We start from the raw sequence: 11,927 nt of genomic DNA, 5'->3' as shown, positions 1-11,927 counted from the left end.
TCAATTTGGGCAATAGCATATATCATGGGAAGGGTTGTTGACTGAAAATTCACTGACTGAATAGCGAACAGTGCATACCAGTGCAAGGACGTGCATGCTGATCTTGGTCTGCAATGGTTGCAAAGGCAGAATCACTTTTTTCTAGCAGGCTAAGGTTAAACAGTCAGCAAATGAACGTAATGTCTCCCTGCTTACTGTAGTGACAATAGGGATTGAGGTGCTAAAGGGGTCTGGTATGGGGTGATGTAAGATATGAAACTGATACCTTAACATAGATGGCATAAACCCCTCCACTTTGTCTGACATCAGGAGCATCACGATCTAAAGTCGACTTCACAGTTATCCAACCCGAGGTACTGTCTATTTCAAAGTTTGTAGTCTGGCCTGTAAAGTAATAAAGTCAACTGTTTAAACTACTAACAAGCTAACAAATGCAATTTATTACAACCATTTATGTACAGAACAATAAAAATATATGATAATACATAGGAAATCCTCCTAAACCAAACAATGTTCTTGGTCCTGAATTTCTATTTTTTCTATAATAAAATCTCTCTGAATTCCAGAACCCCTCTACTCTAGAATCTGAACTGCTTTTCAGAACAGTTTGTAGATCATGCAATCTGAGTCAACCCCTGAAAACCAAACAACCTAACCCAGAAGAAAATGAAATTCAATAAACATAATGTTAAACCTTGGTAATTGACATTAATAATTAACACATACGCAGTCTTGCCTCTAGCTGACCTCAATGTTTTTAACTGCTTTTTATTGTGACCAAATGATTTTATTTTGAATATTAGCAGACTTTTGAGAAAGTAAATAATTTCGTTTTTCTGACCTTGGCCAACTTTGTTATGCTACAGTAATAATTTTGTATTAAGATTTAAAGTTCTGAAGACCAATAGTTATTAGAGAAATATTTTTTTATAGTAACAAATTGACAAAACTTACCTGTATTTCAAACACAAATAAAATCAACAACAAAAAACAAGACAAGGGTCATTGCATTTCATGAGAATGAGGTTTCAAGGGGGACTTAATAAACAATTATATGATTACTTGATTAGTATTTCAACATGATAGAATAACATGATACTTCTAGAAAAAAAGAACTATAATTTTGTTTACATCACAAAAAATTTATTAGATTTAAAAGCATCAAAAATGGCAGTTGATCATATAAATAGTAACACATTCGTTATTAAGTATCAATCTGGATGAACATTTTCCTAAAAATAGAATGCTCTTATTTTTTTTTATTAAGCAATAATGATTGCCTCACTCATATTAAGTAATAAACATGTTTTGATTTATCTGTGCGACAGCTGACAACTACAAAACAAGAGGGCCATGATGGCCCTATATCGCTCACCTGAGTTTAACTGCTTGCTTGAACAATTTATTTGCCAAAGCTTCAAAAACAAAAACTAGGAGGGAATGTCATGGTAAAGATTCTTCAAGATAAGTACTGAAATCTGTTAAATTTTTACAGGTGGTCCAAATCTCTTTCCTGTAGTTTCAAAAACAAGATAGTAGGTCAGCAGGTCAAGGTTAATAATATTTAAGATGAGTATTGAAATCTGTATCAAAAGTTCTACATGTGGTCCAAATTTCTATGCTGTATCTTCAAAAACAAGAAAGTAGGTCAGTAGGTCATGATAAAGACCATTCAAGATGTTTTGTTTGTTTGTTTTGGGTTTAACGCCGTTTTTCAACAGTATTTCAGTCATGTAACGGCGGGCAGTTAACCTAACCAGTGTTCCTGGGTTCTGTACCAGTACAAACCTGTTCTCCGCAAGTAACTGCCAACTTCCCCACATGAATTATCAGAGGTGGAGGACAAATGATTTCAGACACAATGTCGTTTATCAAATAGTCACGGAGAACATACGCCCCGCCCGAGGATCGAACTCGCGACCCCGCGATCCGTAGACCAACGCTCTTACCTACTGAGCTAAGCGGGCGGGCTCCATTCAAGATGAGTATTGAAATCTGTATCAAACATTATACATGTGGTCCTAATAATTTTTCTGTAGCTTCAAAAACAAGAAAGTTGGTCAGTAGATCACAATAAGAACATTAAAGAGGAGTATTGAAATCTTTGTCGAAAGTTACTGATGTGGTCGAAATTTCTATGCTGTTAAGATCGGTGTGCAAAACTGCATATGTCATCCAAATTTCAAGGCTGTATCTTAAAAAAACAAAAACATAGGTCATTAGGTCAAGGTCACGGTCAAGTGACCCCTAGTTACTTGGGGTCATCAGGTAATTCTAATTAAACAGTCTAGAAAATATGATCAGATAATTTTTGAAGTATATTTCTCTATATAACCCCAGGTGCATAATTTGAACAATCTTGTTAGAGAACCACTAAGCAATCCTACATACCAAATATCAAAGGCTTTCAGACATGAAGATTTTTTAAAAAAATTCCCTACATTAGTCTATGTAAAACTTAGTACCCCCAGGGCAGGGCCTCTTTTCACCCCAGGGGCATAATTTGAACAATTATGGTATAGGACTACTAGGCAATGCAACATACCGATATATCAAAAACCTTGATCTTGCAATTTCAGGCAAGAAGGTTTTTAAAGTTCTTTTTCCTATATAAGTCTATGTAAAACTTGGGACCCCCTGGGTGGGGCTTCTTTTCACCTCAGGAGCACAATTTTAAATGATCTTGCTAAAGGACCACTTGGCAATGCTACATACCAAATATCAAAAGCCTAGGAAATTTCAGATCAGTATCTTCGTTAGTTACGGAGATATACCCATTTTAATTTGAAATAAAGGGAGGTAATTTGACATAAAATCAGTCCATAGTTATTTACCCTGATTGGCTCAGTCTAACTAATGAAAATAATGAAATTTCAAGTAAGTCCTATAAGTACTTACTGATATAAATCCATTTTGATTACAATCTGGGGAGGTAATCAGATATAAAATAACTCTGAACCTACGCTTGGATCTGATTTGTCATGGAATCCAAGAAGTATTGTTGCTGAAGTTATTTTGGAAGTTTGTATCAAATAAAACCATAAATGAAGTCTCTATATGGCTGCAAAAGCCAAAATAGCCAATTTTGGACCTTTAAGGGGCCATAACTCTAGAACCCATGAAGAAATCTGGCCAGTTCAAGAAAGGAACCAAGATCTTGTGGTGATACAAGTTGTGTGCAAGTTTGGTTAAAATCGAATCATAAATGTAGCTGCTATTGTGCAGAAAAGGTCAAAATAGCTAATTTTGACCCTTTCAGGGACCATAACTCTGGAACCCATTACGGGATCTGGCCAGTTCAACTAAGGAATCAAGATCTTATGGTGACACAAGTTGTGTGCAAGTTTGATTAAATTCAAATCATAAATGAAGCTGCTATTGTGCAGACAAGGTCAAAATAGCTAATTCTGGCCCTTTCAGGGGCCATAACTCTGGAACCCATAATGGAATCTGGCCAGTTCAAGAAGAGAACCAAGATCTTATGGTGATACAAGTTGTGTGCAAGTTTGGTTAAAATCAAATCATAAATGAAGCTGCTATTGTGCAGACAAGGTCAAAATAGCTAATTCTGGCCCTTTCAGGGGCCATAACTCTGGAACCCATAAGGGAATCTGGCCAGTTCAAGAAAGGAACCAAGACCTTATGGTTATACAAGTTGTGTGCCAGTTTGGTAAAAATCAAATCCTAAATAAAGCTGCTATTGTGCAGACAAGGTCAAAATAGCTAATTTTGGAACTTTCAAGGGCCATAACTCCGGAACCCATTATGGGATCTGGCCAGTTCAAGAAAGGAACCGAGATCTTATGGTGATACAAGTTGTGTGCAAGTTTGGTTAAAATAAAATCATAAATGAAACCACTATCGTGCAGACAAGAAATTGTTGACGGATGCATGGACAGACGGACTGACGACGGACGAAGGGTGATCACAAAAGCTCACCTTGTCACTATGTGACAGGTGAGCTAAAAAGTTACTGACTGCAGCACAACATAAGAGAAATGAAATAACTAAACACTTATTTTCTTGAATGTTGAAATGAAGTAACAAGAGTATGACAACTTACCACCTACAAAGCTGTATGAGACTGTGTTTGAATCTCCCTTGTCCCCATCCAGAGCTGTTACCTGGACAATCTGGGTACTCTGTAATATATCATGGCATCAATTGATATATGGCATCTAGAATTATATTGTAACATATCATGACATGAATAATGTATCATGGCATCATACAATACATCATGACATCTAGAGATATATCACGAAGTTTTGTAATATATCATGACATTAAATAATATGTTTTTTTTTTACATGACTGTATTCTATTGTTTCTATGATTGGCTGAAAACGGTTCGAGAAGTAATGAGTACATATCATATCAACTTATCTTGGGTTATAAATAGTATGAAAATAAAAATAGATCCAAGAACCAATATCAACCTGATCTGGTCTAAATTTATTCCTTATTTCTTTATTAAAGATACAATTGTAATAACAAGACTGACTATACATTTATTCATGTAATAAAACAATTATTGACCTATTCATAGGTTGATATCAGGATTTATCAACCAATGAAAAAGTCAATAATTGTATAATGTCATCTTGTAATATATTACAACATTATTACATACCTTAAATTAGTTTCCATTGAGTTTCAATGGACAGTGACTGTGCAATATTTTTCCATATTGACGTGAAATGCTTTCATATCAGACATGGAACGTTTTCTTTATGTTGTAATAGAAAGAATTGTGTAACGTCCATGGCGTCCACGTGCATGTTGTGACAACAAGTTTAAGTCATTTTTCGCGGAAAATATCAATGCGCATCTGCTTAATTTATTACATTTTCGGGGAAATTCTTTTTGTATTTTTCCTGCCTTTTATTACAGAACGATAATTTAGACATAAATTAATTATTTGATAGTTGGTATGTAATAAAAAGGTTATCAACTTTGTATGTGGATATATGCACTCGTTCTTTCACGGATGATATTGCCCTCCTAAAGTTGCACAATATTACTGCTGCAGAACTCGTGCATATATCCACATACAAAATTAATAACCTATGATTATAACACAACATGGCATCAAGTTATATATCATGGCATCAAGTATTATCATATTCTCAAGTAATATACCATGGCAACCACCTCAGCTGTCCGAATTCCAACTTATTTGTGTAAATTTCAAAATGCAAGGGCCTTGTTGTTCACCAATCATATTATTTGTTTCTAAAGTGAGTCAAATTTTCCTCTAGAATGATTAAATCTTCATTCTAGTGCCCAAAAAAGTGTATACTTCAAATATGAGCCATGCAAAGTATAAAAATACCACTGATGTTTCACTAATTGAAAAGATGGTATGTTATGGTGGCTTACAATGGACACCCTAAACAACATGATAGCAATCCCATCATAAAGGATGGTAACATCAGTAAAGGTTTTCAATACAGAGAGATATGGTATAGTACTAGTGACATCTTGAAATATACACAAACTGAAAGAAAGCTACCCAATGATGCTTACCACAGTAGCATTTTCAAATATGGAGGTACTGTATGGCAGGTTGGTAAAGTATGGTGGCTTGTCCTGTACATCTACAACTTTGATCAGCAATACAGACTGGCCAGTTCTTTTAACATTATCCTGTAAGGGGGAAGAAAAGAAAATCAGGGAAATTCACAACTTGTCAAGTTAAGCATTGTAAAAATGTATGTCACTCAAGTGCAACACATGTAATTTCAACTTAAAAATGTTATCACTCATGGACATTTCTAACTGAAATTAAGTAAGTATAATATAGATAGGTAGGTCTATATTTAGGTCTTTAAGACAGTCTAATTATAGTTTCTTTAAAGCTTTTATCTGAGAGTTATTAAGAGACTTTTCCTCCAGTAAGAAGTGTGTTCCAATGTTCAGATAATGATAGATACCAGCAACAAAACACATCACAATTACCCCACTTTCAATGTTTATACATAGTCAACTCCACACCTTAGGTTGAAAATGAAGACTCTCCACCTTTGGTGGTAATAACACCTTGGTGTCTCAACCATTTTTCCAAGTATGGTGGGGATTATGGAGAAACCATGAAAAGCAAGATTGATGTCTCTCTTACTCAGAGAAAGGGAAAAAGCATACAACCCCTTATAAGGTTTGATTTAATCCTTACCATGCTGGACACGATTGATTCTGCCTTTGTGACCAGTGTACATCATAATCAGCCTGCACATCCATGCAGTCTGATCAAGATCTACACTGTTCACAATTCAGCCAGTTTTAACAATTAATGGTGCTGTCCAAATTGGAAGACGGACAAGTTCATTATAGAAATTTAGCTGGGTAAGGGTTAAACCATATGAAACATACAACTGGGTGTATGGACAGAGATTTTTATAATGTATAATGTGTACTTACAGTTGCAATTAAAGTGTACTCATAGTAATTGTGTATGTTAGCATCTAGTGTGTTATTGACAGTAATACTTCCGGACTTCTGGTCTATTTTAAATGCATTTTTATAATCATCAGATATGGCTTGACCAACAGGCTGAAAAGAAAAAACAGTTCATGACAAATACAGTTTGTGTGTTGTATTCTAGGTTTTGGATAAAATGTCTTTCAGTCAAGTTATCATTTGACTATCTCCTAGACAATGATTTATATTTTCTTACACTGCTACAGATCAATATAGTAAAATGAGCCAGTCTATGTCCAATGCCAACTTTATTACCAGTCTAGTGGCTAGTCTAGGTTATTATGAAAGAAACAAGAGTGTCAAAATGGCCCTAGGTTGCTCACCAGAGTAACACACCGTATCAGTGTCGACCTAGTGACCCCGTTTTTGATGCGGTATGACCCAGTTTCAAACTTATCTTGTTTTCAAGAAGATAAATATTCTGACCAAGTTTCATTTAGACTTGACAAAAATGTGGCCTCTATTATTAATATTATTTACCAGATTTTTATAGCGCTCTTTTCATCTATAAAATAAACGTTCAAAAGCACTGTACAAACTACATATCACAGAATGATATGGACACACAATACAACACAAAAAATATATCAACAATAAAAGGTATTTAGCCTGAATCAGGTTTTACTCTACATTTTAATTGTACTAGATATTTTAAAGAACAATTAACATTAGGAAATAATTTCCATTGCAAAGCTTGTTTTCCAGTGCAAAGTGAGTTTCAATAGACCTTGAAGAAAAAGTGTGTTTTCAATGATCGTTTGAAAGCATCCAAGCTTTTAGTGTCTCTAATGGTAGCCGAAGAGCATTCCATAACTTCGGTGCAGCTGATGAAAAACTACAATCACCGTACCTCACAGTTTTGCTTATTGAAACAACTAGTTGTTTTGAGTTGTTCTTGGATCTCAAATTTCTTGCTGGCTGATAGAGTTCCAGCAAGTCTTTAACATAGATCGGTGATTGGTCATGCAATGCTTTGTATGTGTGAACTAGAATCTTAAAGTCCACTCTATGAGTAACTGGTATCCAATGCAATTCTTTTAATACCGGCGTAATGTGATCATAACGCGATATTCTCGTTATAATTTGAGCTGCAGTGTTCTGAAGACTTTGAAGTCTATTCAGCAAGACCTTCGGAACATTATACAAGAGTGCATTGTAAACAACCATTTTCTTTGATTTGACCTAGTGACTTAAGTTTTTGACCTTACATGACCCAGATTCAAAATCATACAGGACTTCATGATACCAAACATTCTGACTTTTTCTATGAAGACTGAATAAAAAATGTGATCCCTAGAGTTTAAACAAGATTTTTACTTTGATGACATGACCTTAAACGACCTAGTTTTTGACCCAGATTTCATTAAGAAGATCATTCTAATCAAATTTAAAGAATATCCATTGAAAACACAGCCTGTTTTGCACAAACAATAGTTTTTTCTTTATTTGACCAGGTTGCCTAGTTTTTGGCCTCAGAATACCCATATTCCAAACTGACCTAGATTTCATCAAGACAAACATTCTGACTAATTTTCAGGAGTTTCAAACTTAAAATGTGGTGTCTAGAATGTTAACAAGATTTTCCTTTGATCTGGCCAAGTGACCTAATTTCTGACCCCACATTACCCAGATTTGAACTTTGCCTAGAGATCACCAAGAAAAACATTCTGAAAAAGTTTCATGAAGAGAGGTTAATAAATGTGGTCACATTATGATACTTCTCATGAGCTTCAAACTTAAACTGTGGACTCTTAAAAGTGTTAACAAGATTTTCTTTTGATCTGACCTATTTACCTAGTTTCTGGGCCAACATAACCCAGTTTCGAACTTGACCTAGATTTCATCAAGACAAACATTCTGACCAATTCTTAAAACTAACAAGGCAGTCTGAAGGACAGCTAAATCCCCCGCCACTGTTATGGATAGTGAAAGGGTAAACCTTTTGACCTTTAGCTGTGACCTTGACCTTGAACTGATATGGCTGACTCATGAATTCTGCACAACGTCTTGATGAGGTGATCATTTGACCCAAGTTTCATGAAAATCCTTCAAAGAGTTTAGGAGATACAGAGCTAAAACCTTTGACCTTGAGTTGTGACCTTGACTTTGAGCTGACATGGCTGACTCATGAGCTCTTGATGAGGTGATCATTTGACCAAAGTTTGATGAAAATCCTTCAAGGGGTTTAGGAGGTACAGAGTGCACACAAAATGGAAGGCTCAAACATTTGACCCTCAGTTGTGACCTTGACCTTGAGCCGGCATGGCTGACTCATGAGTTCTGCACATCCTCTTGATGAGATGATCATTTGACCCAAGTTTGATGAAAATCCTTCAAGGGGTTTAAGAGATATAGAGCGGACACAAACTGGAGGGCTCAAACCTTTGACCTTAAGTTGTAACCTTGACTTTGAGCTGGCATGGCTGACTCATGAGTTCTGCTCATCGTCTTGATGAGGTGATCATTTAATCCAAGTTTCATAATTATCCTTCAAGAGGTTTAAGAGATACAGAGCGGACACGAAATGGTAGGCTCAAACATTTGACCTTTAGTTGTGACCTTGACCTTGAGCCGACATGGCTGACTCATGGGTTCTGCACATCGTCTTGATGAGGTGATCATTTGATTCAAGTTTCATGATTATCCTTCAAGGGGTTTAGGAGATACAAAGCGGACACGAAATGGAAGGCTCAAACCTTTGACCTTGAGTTGTGACCTTGACCTTGAACCAACATGACTGACTCATGGGTTCTGCACATCGTCTTGATGAGGTGATCATTTGACCCAAGTTTCATGAAAATCCTTCAAGGGGTTTAGATGATACAGAGCTGACACATAATGCTACGGAAGGACAGAAGGACGGACGGAGACCATTCCAATAACCTCCCACCACTTGTGACGGGGGATTAAAAAATGTGGTTTCTAGAGTGTTAACATGATTTTCCTTTGATCTGACCATGTGACCTAGTTACTGACCCCACATAACCTAGAGATCATCAAGAAAAACATTTTGACAAAGTTTCACGAAGAGAGGTTAATAAATGTGGTCTCTAGAGCATTAATAAGCTTTTCCCTTGATTTGACTGGATGACCTAGTTTTTGACCCCACATAACCCAGATTCAAACTTGACCTAGAGGGCATCAAGACAAACATAATGATAATTCTCAAGAGTTTCAAACTTAAACTGTGGACTCTTAGTGTTAACAAGATTTTCCTTTGATCTGGCCTACTGACCTAGTTTTTGACCCAACATAACCCAGTTTCGAACTTGACCTAAAGATATCAAGACAAACACTCTGACCAGCTTTCATAAAGATTGGGTCACAATTAAGCCTGGGAAGCCATTGATAGTATTTGTGCTTTGTCAGAAGAAATCATACCTAATATTTATTCATTAAAGATATCACTTAATTTGCGCTAATTAGTGTTAATTGGCATTCACTGAGTTTCTGATATTATCAACGCCTGGGGAAATCTGAAGGAGTTTCCAAGTAACTACTGATTATCGATTTTCTATAACTAGCCTAATTAACATGTGATCATATTTGCACTTGTTTGAATCGAAAATGTTGACACACGACGGATGATGATGGACAATGACCAATCACAATAGTTCACCATGAGCACTTTGTGCTCTGGTGAGCTAAAACACCATTGTTAAGGTAATGTTAAGTTAAGCTATTGTGTCATTGCTGAAAAATCAGAAAACAGTAAAGAATCAAGATTTTCATTAGAAATCACATCATTTCTAGAGATGTGATGTCAGAAATTTACGTACAGTTATCAGACCGTCATGTCTTCCCTTCAACATTCCATTACTATAAACCTACCTTCATAGAGTATTTAATATCTTCCCCAGTGTCAGGGTCATCTGCCTTTACAGTTACTACTAAAGAGCCGCTGGTAGCATTCTGAAATGGAAAAGTTCCAACTACTGTTTAACCTTAATATCTCTAACTTGCTTAACTAAAAATTCTGGGTATGTCCAAAACATTTTCCAGTCCTGTCTCAAAAACACATGCACAAAGTATCATTTCGGCTATCTAAGTAAAACGCACAATCCCTTGGAATTGGAGATACCAAGTTTTGACTTTATGTATACAGTTCAATTTTACTGTGCACCGCAGATACCCATGGATAATGCACAGTTTTTTTACCTCTGGGACCACCCCCGAATAATAGGTGCACATCATACACAGGTATAGACGATTTTCCAACTTAAAAACATGTTTTGTTTCCGGTGTTCGCCATTTTGGCAAAGGGAAACATTTCTCCGTGCTGTCACCGCTAAAATCTAAGATTGCCTTTACGTTCAGAGAAAGATCGAATGGTTTGTTTTTCTTTCAAACAAAATTAATTTCATTTGAATTTAGAAATATTTTGATGAAAGAAATATCAATAAATCACAAAAATTATGATATTTATTAAAGATTGGGTATTGTCTTTAACTGAGATCAGACTGTGAAGAACAAAATTGACACGAGATGACATAATAATTGCTGGTAATTACTGGCTATTTGATCGTAACAACTAGAATGTGTCTGTAGGACACAGGGTGTGCCCCCCCCCCCCCCCACTACTGGTACATTTGTCACAATGGGGTACAGTCTCAAAATATGAAAAGGATTCATTATTCTATACCATATACTTTTTGGGCTATGAGCATCACAAAAAATAAATCCACTATCTTGGCTATTTCAAGGGTCATAACTCTGTAATAAGCGCTAAAAAATCTCAAGTATGCAAGGTCACATCATGAATTTACATTAAATACTTTCTGAGTGAGGCACATAATTAGGTGAAAATGTGCATTTTTTGACTATTTTAGAGGCCATACCTCTGGAAATAGGGGGCTGACCCAGATGAAAAATAGAAGGTGTGCAAGTTCATATCATGACAAAGACTCATGCAAGGGTTCATCAATTTATATCAAATACTTATTGAGCTAGGCGTGTCACAAGGTGAAAATGTGCATGTTTGACTATTTCAGGGGATATAACTCTAGAAATAGGGTGGGGACCCAGATTAAAAAAAAGAGGTGCGCAAGTTCATATCATGATTAAGACTCATGCATGGTTTCATGAATCTATATCAAATACCTTTTGAGCTTGGCGTGTAACAAGGTGAAAATGAGCATTTTTGACTATTTCTGGGGCCATAACTCTAATAAGAGCTGTCCATAAGACAGCGTGCTTGACTTTTCTCAGTGCTTGACTCTGAATTAGAGCTTTTGCCAGTAGAAAATAAATCCAAGTTAAAAAGGGACATAACTCTTTCAAAATTCAAATCAAATTATGGGAATTGTGTCTCCTGGTGTAGACTTTGATAGTAAATAACAATTTTGAGTCTCAAGGCAAAAGCTTTAATAGTAACAGAGATATTTGACTTCATCAAAAATTTTAACAAAAAATTCTAAGTTAAAAAGGGACATAATTCTGACCAAATT

At 35.9% G+C, this 11,927-nt stretch overlaps 1 protein-coding gene across 1 annotated transcript in view; it reads right to left on the bottom strand.

Annotated features, from left to right (window-relative positions):
• Positions 1-265: 265 nt before the first annotated feature.
• LOC128551696 (cadherin-23-like) overlaps positions 266-11,927 on the bottom strand; it is a gene marked incomplete at its 3' end in the record, with an annotated part of 47,845 nt that continues 36,183 nt past the window's right edge. Inside the window, exons 6-10 of the mRNA XM_053532609.1 lie at positions 10,312-10,392; positions 6,421-6,552; positions 5,530-5,649; positions 4,064-4,142; positions 266-384 (exon numbers count right to left, since the gene is read on the bottom strand). Of these exons, the coding sequence (XP_053388584.1) occupies positions 266-384; positions 4,064-4,142; positions 5,530-5,649; positions 6,421-6,552; positions 10,312-10,392 (531 nt within the window). The remainder of the gene's footprint in view (positions 385-4,063; positions 4,143-5,529; positions 5,650-6,420; positions 6,553-10,311; positions 10,393-11,927) is intronic.

The sequence above is a fragment of the Mercenaria mercenaria genome, unplaced genomic scaffold (assembly GCF_021730395.1).
Source record: "Mercenaria mercenaria strain notata unplaced genomic scaffold, MADL_Memer_1 contig_1563, whole genome shotgun sequence".
Lineage (NCBI taxonomy): Eukaryota > Metazoa > Mollusca > Bivalvia > Venerida > Veneridae > Mercenaria > Mercenaria mercenaria.
Note: the sequence above shows the minus strand (reverse complement) of the source record. Positions and strands in the feature narration are given on the sequence as shown.